General features: G+C 34.8%; 3 protein-coding genes across 3 annotated transcripts in view; 1 reads left to right on the top strand and 2 right to left on the bottom strand.

Moving 5' to 3' along the window:
- The window catches only part of LOC106137243 (uncharacterized), a 35,125-nt gene extending 19,395 nt beyond the window's left edge, over positions 1 to 15,730 (top strand). The window contains exons 2-5 of the mRNA XM_013338042.2: positions 7,041 to 7,247; positions 9,257 to 9,440; positions 12,902 to 13,027; positions 14,349 to 15,730. Of these exons, the coding sequence (XP_013193496.1) occupies positions 7,041 to 7,247; positions 9,257 to 9,440; positions 12,902 to 13,027; positions 14,349 to 14,544 (713 nt within the window). The 3' untranslated portion in view covers positions 14,545 to 15,730. The remainder of the gene's footprint in view (positions 1 to 7,040; positions 7,248 to 9,256; positions 9,441 to 12,901; positions 13,028 to 14,348) is intronic.
- Positions 15,731 to 17,232: 1,502 nt separating this feature from the next.
- On the bottom strand, positions 17,233 to 18,619 carry LOC106137247 (dihydropteridine reductase). The gene has a single exon (XM_013338047.2). The coding sequence runs from the start codon at positions 18,308 to 18,310 to the stop codon at positions 17,576 to 17,578; it is 735 nt and encodes a 244-aa protein (XP_013193501.1). The 5' UTR covers positions 18,311 to 18,619; the 3' UTR covers positions 17,233 to 17,575.
- Positions 18,620 to 19,958: 1,339 nt separating this feature from the next.
- On the bottom strand, positions 19,959 to 23,765 carry LOC106137228 (ninjurin-2). Its single transcript, XM_013338027.2, has 3 exons — positions 23,661 to 23,765; positions 23,038 to 23,214; positions 19,959 to 20,301 (listed from the first exon to the last, which is right to left on the bottom strand). The coding sequence occupies exons 1-3, from the start codon at positions 23,763 to 23,765 to the stop codon at positions 20,122 to 20,124; spliced, it is 462 nt and encodes a 153-aa protein (XP_013193481.2). The 3' UTR covers positions 19,959 to 20,121.
- Positions 23,766 to 25,760: the final 1,995 nt, after the last annotated feature.

Raw genomic sequence — 25,760 nt, 5'->3', positions numbered from 1 at the left:
CCTGCTTAACGAGACGTTTATAAAAGGAAGTTACGCTCTTGTAATCCTGAGCTTGCAAATTGAAACAATCACACTGTATTGTACTGTCGAGTACAAAGGTATCAAGTTTGTAAAGTATTCCTCTTTTTCACAATGATCATATGAATTTAAAATCTGTATTTAGTTTCCACTGCCCGAATTTCAGTTTTTCTTTATCCACTCTTGATTTTTAGGACCACTGAGAACGCAAATTAATGATAAAAAGCCAAACAAATCTTAATACTTAATTAAAAGAATCAACTTCACATAAGATCGCACGGCTAATAAAATGTTGTGTTCGATTTTGTAGCCATACCACTTTTGAAATCATAAAAATATATCTTTTATAGTTTAACTCAATATTTCGATTTCAATGCGTACCACAGTTAGTACTTACCTATATGGTCTTTGGTACCAACCCCCGCAGCATGGCACGCGCGACGCACTTTTCATCGCGCGAAAATTATCGCTCGTGACGTGAAACGAGACAGCAATAGATTCTCTTTTAATAAATCGTTTGAAAATTTCGTCGTATAGCGAATTCTTATCACTTTTCATCACGAATGTCAAAGTACTTTTTGCTTTAAATTACATAGTGTTGACGCAAAACACTTGTCTAAGGAATTAAATTGTCTAATGTAACGAGAAGGACTTATTGTTCGTGTATACTGACACAAATTTAAACTAACAATACAAAAAATAAGAACTTACAATTGCTAAAATTTTGTTAGAACCATTTTCAAAGACAGCTTTTAAGTAAATTACACGTTGGTATCACTCAAATTGCTTTTAAGTATAATGCGCTTTCAGGATCATGTTGAAGTGAATGTCCTATTCATTATTGTCAAATTCTCACAGTACTATTATATAACACTGTCCCACATTCCGAATGTTAAGTTCCGAAGTTGTAATTCAATTCTGACACATTATCTAATAAAGCACCGAGCACACCAAACGCAGAGCAAAAGGTTTGAAGTGGACCCGATCCAAGATGTAATAAAAGAAAATCTTCAAAGTGATCTGAACTGCAGCGCGACAGCAGTCCGGGCCTTCGTTTAAATTTGATGAAATTATGTATATAAATTACAAATTAATAAGGGTGTGAGTAACAGCAATACAAAAACGTCATAACTCAACGAATTTATTGCTATAGAGTTATACGCTGATTTTCAGTTATGACCTAGGTGCTAGTGCAAGCCAATCTGCGCACGTAATAAAAAGAAACAATGACTCGTGTTGCGACTTACAGTTTTATTGTATGTGTGATATAAGTAGTGGCTTAACAACCAAGTGAGTATCCTATAATATATCCTAATATTTAATCTATTGAATCGCCCTATCCATTAAAAGAAATTATGATGCGCAGTCTCTTAAAACTCCAGGGTTCTCGAGACAAAGTTGCGATTACGAACGACTACTAGTACAAACAAAAATACATATAAAGGGAATAGAATAAGGTAGGACATGAGGAGCAGTAACCGCTTCCAGTTTTTGCATCGCTTGTGTTGTGACCTGCTATTCGAGTGCTCGGGCCTTACAAATTACGGAATGAGGATATGTTCTATATCTAACATCTTCCATATTGGTTGTGTTCCGTACATAAAGAACATGACTCGTTATGGTAATCGATGATGGTACAGTTTTATCTGGCATGAATTTGAACTTTAATTTGTTGTACTTACGTTGTATATTTGAAATTTTTTGAATGTTTGAGTACATAATATGCCAGTATGATGCATAATCAGTGCATCGGGTCATCAGTTGTAATAATGATTAGCATTATAAGATGAATCGAATAACTTAGCAATGTTGTTCGACATGACATTTTGTTTGGCAAGAATTTTTATTTAAAAAAGATTTTAAAACGAAATTTCTTATTCTATCATTAACCCAAATAGCTGAACGTGGTCTATCAGTCTTTTCAAGACTGTTAGCTCTGTCTACCCTGCAAGGGATATAGACGTGATTATATGTGATATGTGTATTTCTTATAGGTAATGAATATTGTTAAGTACCTATAAGAGGTGTTGTAATAAACTTACAAATTTAAGCCAGGACGATGATTTTATGGTTTTATCGGTAAATCTTAAGGTCACATCAAAAATGTTGACTAAAGATATTTTTGCAAGCTTAGATCATGTGACCGATAAGATAATTCCGTGCTTCAGAAGTCACGCCAAGCTCAGACGACATCTAGCGGGCATAAAATTTCGTACGATTTGACATTCATTCATGAAGAAATGGCGGGAAATAATGAAGAATTCTTTCTCTAGACGACACTCCCTCTCTCTCTCCCGACGCCAGCTGTGGTACTCCAACTCCATTCCTTTTTCTTACGAGTCTCATTCCGTAACTACTTTGCCAAACCGGCTCTTTGTAAACTACGTCATTTTATTCAACACCTCAGTAATTCGCCACTTATTTTTGGCAGATTTAAACCAGAGCATTACACTCCGCATGTCTATAGCCTACTTATTGTTAGACAAATGTATGATTTCAAACACGGAAATTATTAGAATGCACCGCTCATATATATGTCGTGTTGACTGTTAAGCTGGCTTCGAATACAAAGCACCCTTAATGTTGTTATTTATAAAAATACTAGGTCCGTGGAATCTTACTAATTTAGGATGTTTGGTGATCGCATATATAGCGTGGCTCCTACATTCCTACATAAATTAACGGTCTTATATTTGTTTATCAAAACTGTGAGAATGTTTTCGTTTTGCTTATGGTATGAATGACTTTATTATGGAAAGATTTTGGAGTCAATATACGATGACATTTTCGACGGTTTTTGCCGGGCCCAGGTAGTAGTCTCGGTATCGCGACAGATCTTAAAACTCATAAAACTAAAGACACAGACACAAATTTCACGCAGAACACGAAGATAAACATCCTTAAAACAAATAAGTAGGCAAATTAAGAAAAAACTTAATCGCTCCTGTCACAGCTTCAACTAAAATTCTCATTTTTCCCTTTACCGCGGGAATTTGAAATTAGCCTATTGTATTTGATTTTGGTTATTTTACAAAATTTACCTAATTTGTCCAGCTGTCTCTTAGGATATCTCATTTATAATACAAACATATCACATCTTTATCCCTTACGGGGCAGACAGAGCCAACGGTATCGGAAAGACTGAAAAGTCACGTTCAGTTCAGTTGGATCGGTTAACGATGATTTATGAAGTTGAATATTACTTTATTTATGGAAGTTTGTTCGACGTACGCAATTTTCTACATACTTAGGTAAATAATAATATTTATTGTTATTTTTTGTACTCGAAGCAAGTCTACAAATGGTCATTAAATTGGCTCTAATAATGTTCTATTTATTTCTTGTTATTGCGCGCATTACGCTTCATTTACAATTGCAACGCAATGCGAAGATGATTTCCAATGCAACAAGACATTATAAACGAGGAAAAAAATCATGTTTATGCTGATGAATAAAATTAAAACTAATATACATGTATAAAAATAAATATGTCATCATTCACCGCTTGGTGTTTGTCATGGTTATGTCTTTTTTTAAACCCAGGGTACGCCTTTGACTGCGATCTAGGAGTGGGTCTTTTGGGAGTTAGGTTTTAGCCCCGGTCGGATGCTCACCACTCTGGAATGGAGCCCGGGGTATGCCTTTGACCATGGATCCTATATTGTGTGAGTCAGGGTTTTTTCACGAAGCGACTCCCATCTGACATCCGCAACCTTTGCAGGTAAACCTAACCCATATTGGATCCATGGTTACACATCCAGTTGCCTGAATGTGCAGGCTTCCTCACGATATTTTCTTCATCGTAAGAGCGACGGTTAGTACTCAAACAAAGCTTCGAAAATAGTCATCGGTACATGGTCAAAGTGGGATAGCTAAGAACACTCTATCATTCACTCACTCACTGTTCACGAAATTTCAAATAATACTGATCCAATAAAGATGAAAGTCAGGAAGGTAGATTGTAACTAAGGTGACATCCAATTTTAATATGATTTTTGGAAATTCCCGGGCAAAAGAGACTGTATAATTTTTCGTTTAACACAGTTGGAGGCGATCTCTAGTCATATATATGTATGTATATGTACTTTATCGGTAGTGTATGTCCGATTGCATAGGTAACAGTTGTTGACTTCAAAACTTAAGCTAAAACCTTGATATTAGCTAGTAAAGCTATATAGCGGTAATTATCATTGTAAGGTGTCCAAATTAAGGCATGTTGACTTCATGCATGACTATATATAGACAGCTTATTCATTTCAACTCAAAAGTATTCCTTAGAAAAATAAACAAAAGTTTTTTGTTAGCCAGAACGGATCATTCGAGCTCTTCTGTTGTCAAGTTGGATTGGATGATGTTATTTTAATCATCGACAATAAAAAAGTACGAATTATTTAGGGTTGAAAAAAGCGGGAAATTTTCCGGTTTTTTTCAAATTCCCTCGTATTTATACAAGTTTTTTACGAAAGTTTCAAGAAAGATAAGAATGAAATATTTCATGTTTTTTATTAATAAAACGGAAAAATATGAAAGAAACGGAAAAATACGACAGGAAAAGTATTGATTACCTTACAATATGCATCATTGTTTTAAAAATTGGTAATTATACATAGAATATACTACTCTGTCAAGAAAGTAGCAGGAAAAGATCAATAATACACAAACTGTTTGTTATTCATCCAAATTTATTTTATCACCTTCAAAATATGCTCCTTTAGAAACGATACACTTACGCCAACGAATAATCCAATCATCAAAACATTTTTTAAACGCTGTTTCCGGAATTGAGGTCAGTTCTCGCCGCGAATTCTCTTTTATGTCTTCTACCGATTGAAAACGGGTGCCACGAAGTGGTAATTTGAGTTTAGGAAAAAGAAAAAAGTCGGCTGGAGCCATATCTGGTGAATATGGTGGTTGCTCGATGGTATTTGTTGAGTGTTTGGTTAAAAATTCGTTCACAATGATGGCCTTGTGCGAAGGTGCATTATCATGGTGAAATGATCCAAGAATTTTCTTTCCACAAATCTGGCCTTTTTCGTCGGATTTGCTCTCTTAAACGCCGCATAACACTCAAATAATATTCCTTATTTACCGTTTGACCTTCCGGCAAGAATTCCGAGTGCACAACACCGCGATAGTCAAAGAAAACAGTCAACATGACTTTGACTTTTGAACGACTTTGGCGTGGTTTTTTCGGTTTCGGTTCAGTTGGAAGGCGCCACTCCGAAGCTTGTTGACTAGTTTGCATGTCAAACTCGTAAACCCACGTCTCGTCACCAGTAACAATGCGTTTCATGAATGTTGGGTCGGAATTGACTCGTTCTAGCATGTCCTCAGCGACACTCATGCGATTGAGTTTTTGAAAAAAAATCAGGTCTTTTGGGACTAGCCGAGCGGCAACATGTTTCATACCCAAATTATTAGTTAAAATGGTACGGATCGACTCGTGAGATACAGAAAGTTCGGTGGCTATCTCTCTCAAAGTTGAATGAGGATTTTCAGTCACTATTTCCTTCACTTTTGCGATGTTAACTTCAGTTGCAGACGTTGATGGCCTACCAGAGCGAGTCAAATCTTCCATCACATCTCGACCGCTTTTGAACGCTTTGTACCACTCATAAGCACGAGTTTTTGATAAAGTCGATTCACCGTAAGCCTTCTGTAACATTTTCAGTGACTCCGAACACGATATTCCATTGGCAATGCAAAATTTAAGACAAACTCTTTGTTCGATGTTTTTATCCATTATGAAATTAGCAATACACACTAGATATGATATAACTAAAAATAGCACTGTATTTAATGTAAACAACAGATGCAACTCAAACTCCGCGCCAAAATGGAAAACAGTTGTGCCAATCTAACAACAACAAAAAAAACAAAAATTTGAATTTGGAACCATAAATAAATAATCCATTCCCGATACTTTTCTGACTGAATGTATATATAGTTTTCTAATCGTTTTTTTTTATTTTTCGAAACAAACGACGAAAATCTCAATAAAACCGTTTTTTCCCCAAGGTTTTATTTTGATATATTTCAATGTAACATACATACATACATACATACATATAGTCACGTCTATATCCCTTGCGGGGTAGACAGAGCCAACAGTCTTGAAAAGACTGAATGACCACGTTCAGCTATTTGGCTTAATGATAGAATTGATATTCAAATAGTGACAGGTTGCCCATAGCCCGTCGCCTAAAAAAGAATCACAAGTTTGTAAGCCAACATCAATGTAACAAACCAATAAAACGGTAAAAAACGAATAAACGTTTCTTTCACCGAAAAAACAATTTGTTTCTTTCGGAATTTTCAACGCTAGTTATACTACAGTAAAGTATATAGGACGCAACTCTATAGAAGTGTCAAACTTTCCAAGCTTTCATTTAGAAAAATATTTGTGCCGTGTGGTTCCTGGCACCAATAGAAAAAAGAATAGGACCACTCCATCTCTCTCCCATGGATGTCGTAAAAGGCGACTAAGGGGTAGGCTTATAAACTTGGGATTCTTCTTTTAGGCGATGGGCTAGCAACCTGTCACTATATGAATCTCAATTCTATCTTAAAGCCAAATAGCTGAACGTGGCCTATCAGTTTTTACAAGACTGTTGGCTCTGTCTACCCCGCAAGAGATATAGACGTGATTATATGTATGTGTGTAAAATATTTGGGGGAAAAAAGAGAAGAATCAGTAGAGGGAAATACGGAACGCTTGATATTGTGGTCTACAATAGGACACTACATTATAGGTATGCTAAAAAATTATGAACATGATCTCAATATACTTGACTATGGTAGCTTATGTTTAATTGTCAGCCTTTTTTCGGAGGGAGTAGTGCAAGGATTGACTTTTTTAAAACGAAGTAATTCACAGTAAAACAAAAAAATATTTGCGTAATGTGAATATAGGTACAAGATAATGACATGGTAAATACCTTTCTCAAAAATCCCTTCTTACATTACAATAAGCATCACAAGTGAAATAAATTTTCATTCATTCATACTGTTTTTTTCCACAGGGATACTACCAGAAGCATTAAGAACGAAATGCGTACGATGCACAGAACGGCAGAAGAAGACAGCAGTTAAAGTGATAAAACGGCTTAAATACGAGTACCCAGAGGAATGGGCCAAGCTGTCCTCCAGGTGGGACCCCACCGGGGACTTCACTAGGTACTTCGAAGAGTTCCTGGCTAAGGAACATTTCAACACCATCGACGGGTCTGGTAAGTAGATTTGAAATTGTATATTCAAATTTCAATATCACTTATGAATTGTCTATGTGTGACTAACTTTCGCTTTTAACTAATTTTAAAAATCTAGTTTTTAATTATTAGACGTTTAAAGATTATTTCACTTTATAAGAGTACCTAAATAACTTAAGTTTGGGTAACTTTAATGACAAATACGTACAACTAAAATATAACCGCGTAAAGTCCCGTAAATAATTTTTCGCATGACAATTTTGAAAAATGGGAAATTCTCACTCAATACTCACCTACGCACTCTAAAGCAGATACGTAAATAGTACTACCTATTTCTTTTATTTTCTTTCAGTTTTAAAACCTCAGTAAGAATAACCTTGAAATTATGTAAAGATACGTGGGAAATTTATATGTCTGTGTATGGTCTGCTATTTGGGTGCCTGTTTTTGAATGAACAACTGACGTTATTCCAGCTGCCTATAAATAGCACAATTTATCTCATGGTAAAATCCGTGCTTCGTGCGTCCTAAGATTTCAAGTGTAATGTTTTTAACATGATGAAGATGGATAAAAAAGAGAATTGTCTGAGCGTGTGTTTTGTGAATTTCGTCCAATTAAAATAGGTATTCCGTAAATTTTATTAACTTAGGTAACATCCATATATAAATCACTAAAGGGGTAGGCAGAGACCACATGTTTCCACTTGCCACGATCCCTGCATACTTGTTTCGCTTATATCCACATTCATAACTAACTCACTTCAACTAAGTTCGTCGGTAAATGTACCTAAACGTTGATAAACCCATAAATTCTTATTTCTATGAAAAAAGGCTGATACTCGGGGTTCTTCTTGTAGGTGATAAGTTAACATCCTGCCACTATTTTGATATCAATTCCATCATACAGCTGAATGTGGCCTTCCAGTCTTTTCAAACCCCGTAATGATAAAGACCGGATTATGTGTAGGTATATTTCTGTAATGTCCACTGTACCTTGTACATTACTTCCACGCGGTTGCGTTAATTAGCTGTGGGAAAAGTGACACGGATTAGTTACAAAACGATATTTATACGGTCGTGTCATATGAGTATGTTCCTTGGCAATGTATAAGGAATATGTGCGTTGTGTAATTTCAGTACGTAGAAAAAAAAAATCATACATATTATTTTAACGTCTTACGGGTTACATAAGGACATCAATCTGGAACAGACTGCAAGGCAGCTTTCAGCTGAAAAATACAATTATAGAAAGTAACAAAAACCGTTAAACGGTGAAATTAAAATTAAGTTATTTAATATTGTTATTTTTTATGTTGTAGCTAATTGTCATAGCTAACCGTAAATCTTTTGCGTATGTAGTTTTAGGCAAAATTCTCTAATTATTATTTAGGTACCATTATGTACAGTCAACATTTTCTAAGTAACTATTAACATGTAATTATAACTGTTTAAAACAACTTCTTCTAAAAACTAATTTCTAATAAGTGTACTTTTACAACTGGTTAAACTAATCACTTGACCTTAGTTGCCCTTGAAAAGTCAAAATGATGTTACATAGCAATTAGCCACTAAATGTCCCTCTCTAATTGCTTTTTTACTGCTTTTGTGGTTTTCACCTTATACTCGTAGTAACTATAGTTGCTAGTAAGAAGGCGTTAAGAAAAATATTTTTGGGGGCATGTACCTAATTAAACTGTGAAGTGTGTTGGTTTCTGCAGCTTCTTCTCCACTAGACGTTTACAGCCTACACTACTAGCCTACTATAATTTTTTTTTATTAATTTATCCTCATTATTCATCCAATTTGATGAAACTTTCATTACTCACATTAATTATTTAGTTGCCACGCAAACATTTTAACTCTTACTGATGCCATTTCGGACTCAATAGGCTATAACTAAAACCATCGTTAGAAATAATTAGGTATCGCTTATAAACGTCAAAAAAATAACTATAATTTAAGAAACAACATCTTCCAAAGTGCAATAACTTTAAAGTTAGAATGATTTTCAAAATTTATTGTACTCTACAGTGGGCAATGAGATCCCTGGGTCGTCGCCAGCGTCTCCGCCGCCACCACCGCCGCCGACGCGAGCTCCATTTCCACCGCCACCGCCGACGCTCCCACCGCTGCCACCACTGCCTCCGATGACTAACGCGCCGCCGTCTCCACAGTCCTTCCCGTCGACTTCACCTCGGCCTGTAATCCTAAACAGGTGAGATTCTTAACAGCTGGCACTGAAACCTCAGGATTTGTACGCATCATCTTTCTCACCACAATGAAGCACCCGCCGCTCCCACCGCTGCCACCAATAACTAACGCGCCGCCTTCACCGCAGTCCTTGCCGTCGACTTCACCTCGGCCTGTAATCCTAAACAGGTGAGATTCTTTACAGCTGGCACTGAAACCTCAGGATTTTTGTACGCATCGTTTTTCTCACCGCGATGAAGGTCCCACCGCTGCCACCAGTCCCACCAATGACTATCCTACCGCCTTCACCGCATTTCTTCATGTCAACTTCACCTCGGCTTGTCATCCTATGACTTACTATGTCCATCCTACAGTTGAGATTCATCAGTTTACAGTCGATTTTTGTTCGCACCATCCCCGCTACCACCACTGTCGCCTCGTCCACTACCGACAATGACCAACCGACTTCTCTCATCGCAGTCTTTCTCAAACTCTGGAATCTTAGTCCCTTATAGGCTCTTCTTGAATAATTTCTGTAAATACGCCTATTTTTTTGTACCGGCTCTCTGATTTACTTCAGAGATAAGTCATTTATAGAAGATGCTTTGAAAATAATAATATTCTATTTTAAATTGATGCATTACTACTACTTTTACCGTAAAAAAATTTAAACAAATCAATCTTTCCTGGTTTAATAAATATTGAACTTTCTACTCTCAGCTCAACTAATAAAAGAGTTCAACGCGTTCTTATTTTATATGTGCCAAATGTTGTCATTTTAATATTGTTTTAAGATAAAAATAAAGGTATCATCAGGTGCCTGGACCAGGAATAGGAAGTGACCATTGTATTTTATTACAGCTAAAATAATAACTGCATATGAATTTATTACAAACAAACAATATTATCTTATAACAATCTGAATTATTAAGCATACAGATGAGTCTTATTGTAATTAAAATACTTGATATTCAGTTACCATAACGTTACGTAAATTTAAGGAAAACTACTCACTTGTTTAATTTTATAAAGCCTTGAAAATAATATGCTTAGATATATTTCAGGAAAACAAAACATTACATAAAAAAGTAGAAAACATAGCTCATTGTCCATACATTCATAGTCATATATTTATGTATATCTCCAAATTTATAATGCATCTTCTGCAATTTATAAATACTAAGGTCACGAACCAATTTTTGTGCTTTTCTTCTCTCAACTGAAAATAAAGATTATCAATATTTTTTATTGAAAAACATAAGTCGTATAAAGTTACGAAAATAATTTTTTGTTTTTAAATAGAAAATTATATTATCATAGAAGCGGTAAGTCAAAATCGCAGACACCAATAATTGCTGAGATTAAACGCCTACCATTAAATTCACCAATTATTTTTATATAACTTATACCAACTTCTCTCCATAGCATTCGTGAGTTAAAATAGAAATATAGAACTCTAACATTAACCTTCTTTTAAGAAACGTAAATTTCAATTCTCGAATTACATCATTGCATGGAATAATCGGTATATACACCTATCGGTTTGCGTGTACCAAAATAATTCAATTACATACGATGTTGCATACTGTAAGACCGGTTTTAAGGGCCAGCTTTGCAAAGTGGGTGGTTATAGATTCTCAAATTTTCCATGTATTTAACAAGTTCACTTTGAAACCACTGAAATCAGTTAGATTACATAGTTCCATTATAACGAATAGATCCTACAATCCCTCTGTTACTAGGAGATAATTGAAAATTTAACGTCACTTTTCCACGCCTCATTTCAGCTATAATTATACAATTACAAAGACAATTACGGTAAATAACTTACGCGAAGTCTATAATTCAATGGTCTGTTAACATTATGTCGTTATGTTGTGATAGTTATTCTAACTATTGTTCTATCAAGCTGAAAATTATCCAATACGAGGTCATAAAAGAAAAAAATATTACGTAGGTACATACAAAATGCTAACGATTTCTCATTAGTACATTCTCCGTTGATTGTTCAATACAACAATGTAGGTTCTCATGGAATGTCATTAAAATTTTATCAATCAGTCATCTACTGACATTTGCCCGAGGTTCTGTTAACGTTTACAATTAACTGTTATTGTTTCCAGTTAACGTACGAATTTTGGGAAGTCTTTGCTTAATGTTCGTTCACAACTTACAGTTTCGGCAGTTCTGTGAATGTTACCTAGGCGAGAGTAGGTTCTAAATAAAAATTGATGATTAATAATATGTTAAACAATGTAGTGATAATATCAATAGGTAATAGCGATGACATCTTCCGTTCAGAATAAATCCGGTATAATTTCCCGCAATTAAACAATAAAACACCTACGAAACTATTTAACGTTTAGGAATTTCGAATACATAAAACCCACGTCGAAAACCATAAAATTTTTGAAAAACCAATTATGTATCATTTCTGATTTTTTTTTAAATCCTGGTGATGACAAAAAATGGCACCAACTGACCATAGACATAGAGCATACGGTATGATTTCCGGCACTTTAATAACATTTGACCAGTAACCACTTCATCTCATTCTCGAAACAAATTCATCTAGTCTAATTTACCATGATCCACAACTTGGGTTGAAAATTATTCGGATTTTATGACAAGTTTTAGAGGCAGAGTCTAACATAAAGAGCGACAAAATTACAAAGCAATTAATAATAATGCGGTTTATTCCACTATTGATATTGATAGGTTTACGTTTATGGAATTATATTACCGTCATTACAAACAACTTTCTATTAATTCCATATTACAAAAGTAACTATTGTCGTCATGCTTCGTCTTAATCGCTTTAACTTGTTCCCATTAAAAAACCCGAATATTTAAAAACTGCATGTTTTTTCACTCACATTAAATACAAATTAAGCTTTTGATTGAAGTAACCTTTATCCAGTCTGGTCAGGCTACTCTTTTGACATGATCAAGAAGACGTTCAGGTTATACTGGTTTCGTCGGCCGAGGAGTTACAGGAGATGGTAAACAGTAGGTAAGTAAGTTCTTATGATTGAAGCAGGAAGGAATGAAAGTAAACGAAAGGAAACCAAATACTTTCATTGGTATTTGAAAAAGCATATTCACTCAATATAAGTCCTGGTTACAACGTTACCTCTCTGTAGTAAGAGAGAAGCTGAAGGTGTGGCTTTTGACCTTGATTCTGGATTAGGAAAGTACTTTGAATGTCTACTCAAACATTGGCTAAGTCAAGTTTTTACACGAAGCTACTCCCGTCTGACCACTGCAATCTTCGCAGGGGAACGAAAGTCATATTGAAGGTTATATCACGTTGCCGAAAAGTGCAAGTTCACTCACGATAATTTCCAACTTTTCTCACCGAAACAGAGAAAATTTTTGACATATTTCTAAAGCTACATTTGTTTAATAATTAACTAAAGTACCTACAACACAAAAACTGAGAAAAAGGCGGAGTATTTTTTAATAAGGAATTCCTCATCATTTCAGATTTGGTGACGACGGCGAGCTGATGATGGGCAGTCCTTCCTCAGCAGCGGGCACCACAAGGCCGACGACCCCGCCCACCGTGAGACCCATCTCCCCAACTACCATGAGGCCTGTGATGCAGCCCAGGTATTGAACTCATTCATTTCTTCTCACACTCAGTCCTCATGGATTCTACACACATTTTATGCCTCTTTCCCGGATAGGCAGTCAACAGCTAGGTATAAAGTGTTACTTGCATTATGGCTATTCATGAACCCATGTAAGCTCGTCAGTAAAGAGTCTCTTATTCTGAACTTTTCGCAGCACGTCACGATTCGTAGACTTTTCGCTAAACGTCACGATCACGAAGATTCCATATATTCTTTTATTATAAGTAAGTATAAACCAAGACTTCAAACAGACTTAAGTATATAGTTTTCTTGCGGTAATTGCCAAAAGCGCAGTATTTTTTGTTTCAATAATTTAATACCTATTTGGTAATAATTTGTATAAGTAATTCTAAAACCTATTCATATTGCACCATAAAGTCTACATACATCATAATATAAACAGGTTAGCACAAAACTTCAAAAAAGGTGGCAAACAATTGCAGATAACGAGAGAATTGCAATATGCGGCAAAACAAACAATAGACTAGCAATAAGTATTAGTACTTAGAATGTATCCATAAGCGTGGGACAAGTGAATTGAAGTATACTGGATTGTCGACATTCGTATATAAATATTATTATCGAACACCTACATATATGGTAAAGATACTATTATTCTCTTTGCGCGCAGCTGGTAAAAGTAAATCAGGAGAGACTTATAAATCAAGGAATTTATCACTTGTAAAGAAACAAAAATACCAAGTCTTAGCGCGGAACTAACTTTAATTAACTTTAGAACCTTTGATCCTTTTAATAAAATTAATTCCAAACCATCTCCGTCTAATATTCGTTTATCTGATAGTTAACAGACATTATTTTAACCAATTAGTTACTAAAATGTACTATAAAATACCAATTTCCTTTATAGACATGTATAACTTAGGTTATTATTTCATGGACATATTTAATTTGCATAAAATATCATGCAAAATATGTAGTTGTTGTTTTATACCTAACTAATAAGTGGTACTTATATGGTAAAACAACATTCAATATACATATAGAAGGTAGTTCCTTATTATACTTTTAACCCGCATGCACGAACACAGTATTTTTTTTTAAATAACCAGATTTTAGCATGACCTGCCCCTTATTCACTCTTTATCTTTTTCTAACTTTTTGTTATCCGAAATAACAGAAAGATAATTAAGAAATATGCCATGGAATGCCATGGTTCGGGAATAAGCGGGCAGCCTTATTTTGAGGCTTTCACAATCTGTGTCATTTGCCCTATACCCTACTTATCTCTTTAAATACTAGATTACGTAACCTACAAACCTATTTTGTTTTTTTTTCAGGCCAACAATGATATGGACGGCAGCCGCCTCCGACTCTATGCCGACGCGGTTCCCTCTCCGCCCGAACAACGACATGTCTCCTCCGTTCACCACAGCCATCACACTCATTGACCAGATCGGATATAAGATTATTAGGACAACTGAACTCGTCACTGATATACTGAGGAACACTGTTAGGGCCGTCGTTGGACGGTAGGAGCTGTTTGAAGAGCGTATTGATTGAGAGAAAATACACGTATAACTATAATCACGTCTCTTTTCTGGTAGGCTGAGGATCTTGCCGACTTCTCTCGCTTCATCCACACTGATTCTTCATTGAGGTCGTCTTTTTAGAACAACCTTGACTTGGCTCTCCTACAATTATAATTCGTTACTTATCGACAAAAAGGCTTACGGTTAAAGACCACATCAAAGTCAGTTTATTCGCTTGCTGAACAATGTATTTTTAAGTTATAATTCTATGTGTGTGTGGATCCTTAAACACACTGGTAGTCAAACTTCGGAAACTTCGGAACTCTGTTCGGAGTCCTAAATATCTTTTTTATTTCAAGGTTTCAAAGGACGAAAATATGCCAACATTCATAATACTCGTAGACTCGTACTCTCTATTAATACGCTCTACATAATATATCAATTGTAGTTTAAAACGCTTTTGCGTTAAGAATGTGAGATTATTTATCTTGGTAATATACCACCGATTTGTGGGACTCAAATAATTCCCAATTTGAAAGGAATAAAGAATTATGTCTTTCATTTCATGGAAACAATGTTAAACTTGTATTTACAAAACTTTATAAGTAATTAAAACAATGATGTTTTACTACTAAGAAAATATCAGCTATGACATTATAAGAAAAATGGAATGAAAATCATGTATCACTTAAATTGGTAACTATATCACTTGAACTTAAAAATATACATAACTATAACATAAAACATGTGAATAAATAAAATAAATAATTATCGCCCCATAAATTTGGTAAAATAAAACATAGTTACATGGAGAGGATATTGTAAAATGTAATATTGGTTTCATTCAAGAAGTATAAGAACTTCTTGATTCTAGTAGTCCTTGCCATGTCGTATTAAAATGACCAGTACCTTAGGTACAGTTAGGTCTCTGATAGTTTTATAATATAATGTCTTTCTAACTATGAGAAGTTAACTTAAGAACAACATTTAAATGATAATTATTAGATATTATGAATCTCAATATAACTCATCTTTATATGGTAAGATACTTTAAGATTTTATTTATTTTTTTTAGTTGGTTAATAAGATTTTTTATATTAAGTGAATGCCTATATTAAGGTAATAAAAGTTGTTTAAAAATCTACGTAGATTCCTAATGTTTCTCGTTTAGTAGAACTTTTATAGTTAAGTCAAGTTAAGATATCTCTTTATTTTATTAAATTGTGTATAAAAGTGCTTGTTTATTAATTAGCCTGTTTTCGATTCTTAAAAATTTTAATGTTGCTCTTTCAATCAACCTGTAAGAGGGTGCTCAGTTGTCGAACTCAACCCCATGAAATCAATGCGACTAAGGGAGTCGCATTCGCATGTTACGACGTCCACGGCAAAGATTTGAAGTTGTTCTATTCTAAAGGTGTGGGGGAACCATAGTAAACAATATTTACTTTGAAATTTTGCTATAACATACTGGAACAGAAAGGTGTGTAAGTATATCATAGGCAAAGAATATTCAGCGCCTGCTTTTAATTCCGAGCAAAAGTGTTTGTCCGTTTTCAAATTGATGTACCTATGGTGCAAATTTTTAAGGCGCATTCCGATAATTTTAATTGCCTACTATTGGAAATTTCGATAGAATCCCTTAGAATACTTAGATCTCAAAACGTATAAAATTAAGAGGCATCTACTGAATAACATTATTCGATTATCATTTACTTCATATGATTTGTAAAACTTGCTTCTTAACTTGTTACTGCATTTGATTGGATACAATCCGATAAGTACAATTATGTGCCAGTCTCTTTCTCCCATCTCTACGAGTTTGGACAATTGGCTTCGGGACCAAGGGTCCGCTTTCCTACTTTTCACTTGTGCTGTAAACCAGACTTATTCATCACGAACGTCATCAGTTCTAAAACCATCACGAGGTAAGCATTAATTCATGAAAAGTGCGTAAGTACTTACTTAAAATTGATTATAAATAGGTACATAATTACATTACGCAATCTTAGTTTTACCAATTACCTGCACTACTTTTACGTCACGAGCGAAAGTGATTTTGTCACTGCTGCACGACAAAAAAATAGCCCAATCATTCGCCTTTAAAGTGTAATAGTAAAAGTTATCGGAGTGCTTTTTATTAGTAGATAGCGCTAGTTTAGGGACCTCAAAATCGTACGTAGGGGTTTCTAACGCTTTTTTAATTGATAAGCTATATAATCTATGTATTTTTCCTGCAAGATGGAGGAAAACTTCGTATTTTATTTACCAAACTGCCAAATGGGAAACGCCGCTGACTCATTCTGTTGGACACTTGAATTGATACGTCGATACGTCATGGAACGAGCCATTTAGCGAATGCATTTAGACAAAACATTCCTGGTAGTTAAGTGTATTAAACCTTGCTAGGCCAGAAATTAGGTAGGTACGTGTAATATTTAACATTTTGTTCTTTAATTATAAAAAAAAAATATTAAACCTAAGTATACTGTGAATAGGGTTTTTTTTAAACAAAATAATAGTTAAACCCAAAATGAAACAAAATGCAGATCCTTGTAAAATATTGACTAAAAACATGGATTTCATTTTATCATTTCTCAAGATTGCCTCACTAAAAGTATCAAGAAAGATTGACCTGCCTTATCAGACTATGAACTTTTATCATATGATACATTTGTTTATTAAAAAACTAGCATAATGATTCAACATTTATTATACTCTTAAAATATCACATAAATTATGTAAAAATAACATTCACAGACATCACACTACTAAGTATGAGATTTGTTCCCTTATTGTCTGATATACTTGAGACATTAAAAGCATATTACTTGCTTGTTATAAATACTTGTTTTCGCTTGACAGTCTTGTACAATATTCCAAGATGTTAATATAAGTAGTTACTACATACATTTAAAGTTTAGAATAATCACAATTAAATGCTTTCAGAAGACTTGTAAAATAAGTAACATCAATAACATCAAGTTACAATACTGACAATCAAATTGTCTTTTATATAGTTATAAGATTGGCCAGATTTACTGAATAATAGCTTCAGTAACATTGTCTTTGTTGACAATAAGCTCAGTGACATTATTCTTAGTAACAAGGGCAACCAGGCTGCCACTCTCTGGACGCTGCTCCCCCTTGATCCACTTCTCAAACAACTCCGCAACAAACTTAAGGGGGGTCCAACTGCTGAAGTCTGCTTTAGGCATCCACTTCCTGTTCATTTCTGTGTCTAATGTTACAGGCAGTATAGCCACTGCTAACGAGTTTTCTGGCAGCCCTGAGTCTTTGGCACCAAGAGATTTTGTTAACTGGTGCACGGCACCTTTGGCAAGACCATAACCAATCATACCAGGTGTCGGTTCTAATGCGGCCTTAGCACCAGTTAAAGCTAACAATCCACCAGGAGTGAGGTATTTAGCAGCAAGTGTGGCCGCGATAGTTGAGCTCCAAACTGATTGGCGCCACATGAGATCCGCTTGCTTGCAGAGTTCCTTGGCCGCGTTACCGCCAGCCCAGCCGCCGGCCACGCAAATCACCGCATTCACTTTCTGACCTTGCAGCGCTTCGCCGAGTTCCTTAACAACGTGTTCTTCTTGCTGGACCCAAGAACCATCTTTAGGGACCGTAATATTAACGTCGGCGCTCTCGTTCGGGTTCAAATCCACATTGGCCACCCACCAATTCGCTGACTTGAAATGGTTAACGCATGCGGCTCCAAGCGCGCCGCGGCCTCCGTATACTACAATTCTGCCACTAGCCATTGTCACGTCTTACTACTGTCGCGATTAAAATCCAACTGAATTCCCAAACGACAGGCGAAGGCAATGGAACGGCGAACTCGTTATCTTCGGTGTGTGGCAGCCTCGACTATCACTCGGTCCGTGAACACGAATGACCGGTAATTAACCACAATGAACAATACTTGACGTATTTAACTAGCGCGTGGGAAAGAGTTATATACATCTATACTTAGAGCTTTCTTTAGAAGTCAACCCAAGTAACTTATTGATTCAGTAAAAATGGAAAGTTCTCAAGGGCTGGAATTGGGAAAAGGACAGGAAGAAACTTAAATGTCAATATTATTGTTGTCAACGTCATTCAGACCGACAGTGACAGCTCAGGTTTTTTTTTATCCTTGCATATCTAACAGACAGACCGCAACGCACACGCGTGAAAGAATCGTGGAACTTTTGAAATAATTTAAACTTTTCTTTATTCTCAAGGTAATTAAGTCAAACAGCTGGCCTACACAACAAACATTTCAACACTTACGGAAAAGAGATAGAGTGGTGTGTGGTCGGCTATTTATTGCAGGAAATTGTTGGAACCTTCAAGTTTTTTAGAGACTTTTGGTGCTCTACTCTAAGAGGGATAAAGACGTAATTTCATTGTATAAAGAAGGGTAAGATCTTAGTAAAAAGAATAAAACATGTAGTGTATGCATTTTAATTAAGTATAATGAAATTACAGCTTGTTATAAAATATCGTCACATATAAGTAGTTAAGTAATTACATAAAATAATGTAGATATCCTCAAAAAGTTTTAAATTCCATCTTCTACACGTCTATACTACTTCTTGAGACTATTCTCAAACATTAATTTATCGAGTGACATGAAAATAATATATGACAAAAATTTATGTAGGTACCTACTGAGGTACAATTAGCCACGCAAAAATCCAGGACATTATCGTATAGCATACGGTATTATTTTATAAGTGGCCTATTATATTTCAAATAAATTGGGGTATGTACCTACCTATTTACTATCAGTGAGTAAAATCTTAAATTTAATTAAGAGTATATAATTTATTGATAAAAAGTATAGGTACCTTGTTACATGATTACGAGCTAGGCGATATAATAATCCGTACCATTGTTAAATTATGAAAACTTTACCATCGCTTCAAACACGCATTTTAATTTACGTTAGTCTACTTTTTAGGTACTGCAAGGAAGTACCTACATAATTAATTAAGATTTATGACATCAGTTATTTAATTTTGGTTTTTCTTTTCATGGCTATAAATTGATTTAAACATATAATTTTAAATAGATATATATCAAGATTCTTTGATTAAACCTATGAGTCAGTTTTTGAAGTGTCTAAAAGTTTAATATGGAATTATTATTATACCTTGGTTTTCTCGATGTAACACCAATTTCAGCTACTTAAATGCCCAACGAGTTATTTATTAGTTAAATATTATGACACAAAAAATTCCCTTTGCATAGGTACTTTGTTGCAATACCTACGTGACTAAAAATTTTCTTTTTAAAGCTGATTGATTTCTTTTCCTAAGAAAATTTACTCGGAAAGAAGGCAGCTAAGTAGGTGGTTATTATATTTAAAAAGTAACATTATGTATGTAACTTGGTATCTACTTATTTGCATAATGTATGTAACATATATCCACAAATGTTATTTAACATTAGGCAATACTTAATTATAAAGTGATATTAATATTATATTGTCATTAATTTGACGAATTCTCTCAGTGGTTACTTACTTAATATGATACAATACTATCTATCAATTTCTTATTGTTAAAAATCAAGAAATTCTAACATGTCACACTACAATATCATCAGCTTGAATGGAGTAGAATATGCTTATCAATACATTAAGTCCTATTGTCACACTTTTGAAGCCTAAATTGACGTTGTTCAGAATTTCAGCTTTGCCTTGATCCGGTTGGCGATTTATATTGAAAATGCATCCAAGAACTATAGCCACTATCGCTGACACCACCTAAACAATAAAAAAAAACAAAAATAAATCAAAAAAACAAATATCGTGTTAAGGAGGTGGGAGTGCAAAGGAAAATCTGTAGGCAAAAAATAAATTGAAATCAATGATAAAAATTTGAATTTTGAAATATTAATAAATCCGAAGCCGTCAATTCAATTTGATACACCGACATCGAACACGAGTTGATAGTTTATAAGATTAGATACAGCACCCAATGTAAATGAACTTTATATAGGTAAGTTGACCCTAGAATTTTACACTTCCGGGAAGCGCAGTAATAATTTTTCATATAAAAAAAAACTTCTGCGCAGCATCCATGGAGGAATGTAGGTTCAAATTACGTGCCGGCCACTGTACTATTGACGCGAGCCAGCTTTGCACTGTGTTTTATGCCTAGGTAAAAAAATATACATAACAAACCTACTTTTGAAGCAAGGAATGTTTTTTAACCCAAGGTATGTCTCAATAATTAATAGATGACAAAACTAGTATCTAACTGTTAGCTCAGAAAAAGGCGAAGGCTTTGTTTTATTATGGGAATTATGTATCTAGAGAACCTTCATTGCTAATAATATAATTAATTACAAAATCTACATTTTTTACTCTTCTTAGCGTCGTGAAAGTTTATGGCACTTTTTGAGATCTCAAAATGTTTTGTAAAAATAAACTTCTCCGTAAAAGTAACAGAACAATCTCAGGGCTCAACGTATACCTACCTAATGATAAATTATTACAGAAAATCTAATACCTCTTCCCTAAACTAATTCACTTCGAATAGTGAAATTAAAATCTAAAATTAACAAAACAATTTCAATGCCAAGAACTAAAATAGTTATTAGAAGATTTATTCCCAAAAGAATCTTTCTCCGAGAGGGCCGGGTCAAGGCCAAATGTCATCTTTATGACGTCACAAAACACCACCCCGGTCATGAGCCCGATGGAGGTGTGGTACAGCCAATCAGAGATCTTCTTCTGTCTTTGACTGTGATCGACATCTAGAGTCGTGTTGATCAGCGCCAAAACCCCTGCGCATGCCTGCATGAAGCAAAATTTTATGGTTATTTCAACAAAAAAATCTTAATAAAGATATTTTTGAGAATAAAAATTCTTTCATAACTTGGACAAGTCTTAGGTGTCAATGCATGCTACTTGCATTACACATTTGCGTTTATTCTGAACCAATCTGAATCTTTTTTTTTTTTAAGTATATAAATGTAATACTCATACATAGCATATAACTACGTTTAATGAAAAATTAATACTTATTTATTAATACTAACTTATAAAAATATGTACTTATATGACGAATATTACTTATAATACCTAAATGCTACAAATAGTAGGTACATGAATATTTTCAGGCTTTTGGTCCGAACGCAGATGTATTTTTAATTCATCGATCTATCTTGGACAAAAGTTAGGAGACAGTAAAATTGCCTTTTCTCAAATATTCACCGTTGATATATTTTAACCGTTCCAAAACTAAGGGGCTGTTAGAATATTCTAGGCCAAATGCTGAAATGATGATATTAATAACTGATATAACAAATATGAATATAACAATGACGTCATTGAGGACGAGCGCCGAAGGTTGGTCTTCGTGGTCATTTAGGTCCAAGCCACCAATTACCACGAATAGTAAGCCGACGAGAAGCTAAAAATCAGTATATTAATAATTTGTCAGATTTTTTGGTACTAAGTAATGATTTTGTGTAGCTGATGACCATCAAATACGCGACCATTCAGTTTACCTTCACTGCTCTTGGACTCATCACGTCACCTGAATTCATCACCAGCATATAGGTAATTTTAAAAAATTACAATCCGATCAAAGTAATTATGTTAAAAGATTAATCAAGATCAAGAACCTGCCGATCTAACCACAAGACTATAAATTATCATGCTATCAAGTGATTTATCCAGATCAGACAAAAAACTTAGTACTAGCTAAGCATAATCAAGTTCAAGGTATCTAGCAAGCGATGAGTCGAAGGCCGACACTAGTACGTTAAGCACGGTCACGACGAAGGCAGTAGCTGTGGTCGCGTAGTTGATGTTCAGGGCTGAAGAGCTGTGCCGAGGCTGGTGGAAACGGCAGTCTCGGAGCAAATTCAAAGTCAGGAGAACAAAACCCATCGCCACCTGGTACAGGTCAACCAAAACTATATCGTCTATGTAGATAACTTCCAAACGCACGAAGCGCGTTATGCAGGCGATATCAGCAACGGATTCAATCGTTTTCTTCTATAAAATGGACTCTTGGTAGTCTTTGTACATTACTGTGTGATATTGATAAGTTGCACCCTTATAATATATAGGTACTTACTTACCTTAAACAGAATAACTGGCACAATATTATAAATTCAAGGCAAACGGAAATGTTGGCTTGTCATAATTCTTCTACAAAGCAACTTAAATCTACCTCAAGAAAAAATACTCATTTCATAGGTTTACCTACTGTTAGAAACGGTCTCGAACACCAACTTCTCAAATAATTAAACTTGTTTCTGGACCTTGCACACCATATGTATTATGGCAAAATTTGGGAAGCATTGAAATCGTGTTGAGTCCACTACTGGACATAAACTTGGCTAAAATAATTCAGCAACCTGGACTGGTTGGAAGCTATATGCAGACTCATTTTAAGAAAAAGAAAAATAAAAGATTGAATTTGAAAAAAAAATTAACGGCTAACAAATATTTGTATTTTGAAAATCTAAGAATAAGACTCTTTACCTGTAGAATAATGGAGATGGAAATGAGCACTACCAGCAACGTATAGAACTCATGCTTTGGCCCCACTTGCAGTACATATTTCAGTTGAGAGGCATTGGATGTCAGCAGCGCTATATCCAGCATGCCCTGAGCAACAGTCTTCTTTGTCGCGTAGCGGTTGGCGTCCAGACCCTTGACCTGCAAATATACAAAATTATCCTTCCTTTTTTTCTTTAGTTCTGGTGGATCTAAAAACGACAGCCCACATCCAAAATTGTTGCATGATCGTTAACAATCCTCAGGTCAAAGATTTAGGTAACACGCATTGTTGAATGATATACTTAATTCAATGATTCGAGGTAAAATAGCAAAAGAATGAATAATTGATACCATGTTTTATACATTCCTTTTAACAAAGTAATCCTCTTGTACCTACTCGTACTACGCTAATTATCATTCATAATTCATAGAAAAGTATATAAGTACCGTCGTAACTTTAACGTTTTTAGAATCTGCATTATAGATTTTATATTATGTTGGTTCGTTACTTTCGTATGAATGAAGCTAAATATATTTTTGCTCAAAATTTTAGGGTAATAATTATTTATGTGCGGCATTATAAAACATATAAAATGGTACTTCACATCGTCACTAATAACATCCGTAGCTGCTTGACCTATCACAATCTCGTCAATGTTGACCGTGGGAGCACCGTTTTCACTTCCACTATCACCCTTATCATCAGCCATCTTAGCAAAATTAACCTACTGAACTTATAATTAAAAAAAAAACAAAAACGGCAGGTTATATTCTCGATTTTGTGTTCTTAACTTCGCGTGTCTGACTCTACTGAATTGTTAGATATTTTGTTAGAAATCGCATGTTTACGGTACTTCCTTTGGACAAGGCCAGTATCAAAATATTCTTTACAGTTTGTTGTCTGAGTAGGTAGGTATTAATGTAATCTGTGATGTATATTACTATCTACTGTAGCTACTTACATAATAATAAAGGGTATGTAGGAGTATATTCATTACAAATTTTCTTACATATCTGAGAAGGTATTTAACTAGAGGAAGAAGCAATCAATTGAATGTTCTTAAGTACCCTCGTATTTTGTAAGTAAGTTTATCTCTAGCCGAATATAAATATTAAAGAAACACAACAAAAAATAATAACAATGAAAATTTTTAATTTATTATTTATGTAATTAAAAAAATTACAACTGCATTGATACCTACTGGTTATTAACGGCGAACCTCAACGGCCACAGCTCTAATCTTGTAATGTGGGTCCAATCCTTTGGTCCAATCTATACCAATCCTACCTAAGTAACTACAGAATGAAAACTCCGCAAATTTAGGTTGAGAACTCTTTTTTTTTTTTACTGTAACAAATATTCACTCACCCCATTTCGAAGGCCTGCTGGCAAAATCGAAGCCATTTCTAAGCGAAAACGGTAGTTCCAAATTCAAAATTATTTTTCTCATAATATTAGTGTCATATTCGGCCTTGGTTGGAGCACTTTTGTCATATTTTTTTATTAAGACTGAATTGAGCTATTAGACTACTTAGCTGTTCTGTCGTGGTTACTCTGGATTCGATTTTATGAAATCAATGTCGTTACTTAGACAACGGCTATAAACAACATATCGAGGATAATAGAAGATAAGTACACCAGCAGGCGTCCATGCCCATCCATAGAAGTTGCCTTTCTTGCATTGGAATAAGGTTTCTTTTTGTAATGTCTGTGTAATTTTAGATGTGTGGGTGTCCCTTAATACCAAATTATAACAACGTGTATTTGTAAAATAATTATTTATTAAACTCGAATAACTACTTTGTGATCAATTTCTTAGCAGTGTAATAATGTCTCTAATTATCTAGAAGTAGGTTAATGTAAAACTAATAAGTACGAAGAATGTCTTTGCCTTGGATGTTGTAAGGCGTTAAGCACTTTGAAAGCAAGATAATGTTTTTTTTTTAAATAAAAAATCCTTTACATAAATTTTTGGGGGACCGGGGTCCGCCCAAAGAAATGGACTACCTATAGTAATATTACCATGATCAAGCTGAGTTTAGATTTTTGATAGGGTCGATAATCGCTTTATAATAAAAAATTGACTTGCTTGCACCTAAATCGTACCTAGTCAAAGGTGGATCTCAGGCTCTTCCCCAGTTAGGGCGTAACCAGGACAAATACCATTTACAAATAGCATGTAAGTCTATCCATGTTCTTGTGCTTTTTTTTTACCTATGGCCAGTCATGGAATGGGTTAGGTGACTGGATGTTACAGACGAACTAACTAATTCTTCCTCTTATTTCCTAACTAGCGACCCGCCCTGGCTTCGCACGGGTGCAAACTTATAAAAGTTATTATACCTACATAAAAACCTTCCTCTTGAATCACTCTACCTGTTACAAAAAACCGCATCAAAATCCGTTGCGTAATTTTAAAGATTTAAGCATACAGACAAACAGACTAAAATAGCGACTTTGTTTTATACTATGTAGTGATTCTACCGTTCCCAATATAGAGGTGGGGGGAGATTTTTTTTTAAGATAGGCTAAGCGTATCTTAGAAAACCGCATTCTAATCGAAGCAATCGTTTTGCATGATGCAAATACAAACATACAGAACAGAATCACAGTACGACATAATATTATAGAACGACATACCTACATAACAGAATTACAGACAGTAAGAAATTTAAAAATGACATTTCTGGGTTCTCGTAGATCC

Source organism: Amyelois transitella, chromosome 19 (assembly GCF_032362555.1).
Source record: "Amyelois transitella isolate CPQ chromosome 19, ilAmyTran1.1, whole genome shotgun sequence".
NCBI classification, from domain to species: domain Eukaryota; kingdom Metazoa; phylum Arthropoda; class Insecta; order Lepidoptera; family Pyralidae; genus Amyelois; species Amyelois transitella.
This window is presented reverse-complemented; position numbering and strand designations above follow the sequence as displayed.

Coding starts and splice junctions, on each gene's coding strand:
- LOC106137247 (XM_013338047.2), bottom strand. CDS start 18,310: ATGGCTAGTGGCAGAATTGTAGTATACGGAGGCCGCGGCGCGCTTGGA.
- LOC106137228 (XM_013338027.2), bottom strand. CDS start 23,765: ATGGCTGATGATAAGGGTGATAGTGGAAGTGAAAACGGTGCTCCCACG. Junction 23,215..23,660: donor CGGATGTTATTAGTGACGAT/GTGAAGTACCAT, acceptor GTATATTTGCAG/GTCAAGGGTCTGGACGCCAA. Junction 20,302..23,037: donor CCATCTCCATTATTCTACAG/GTAAAGAGTCTT, acceptor TTTATTGTTTAG/GTGGTGTCAGCGATAGTGGC.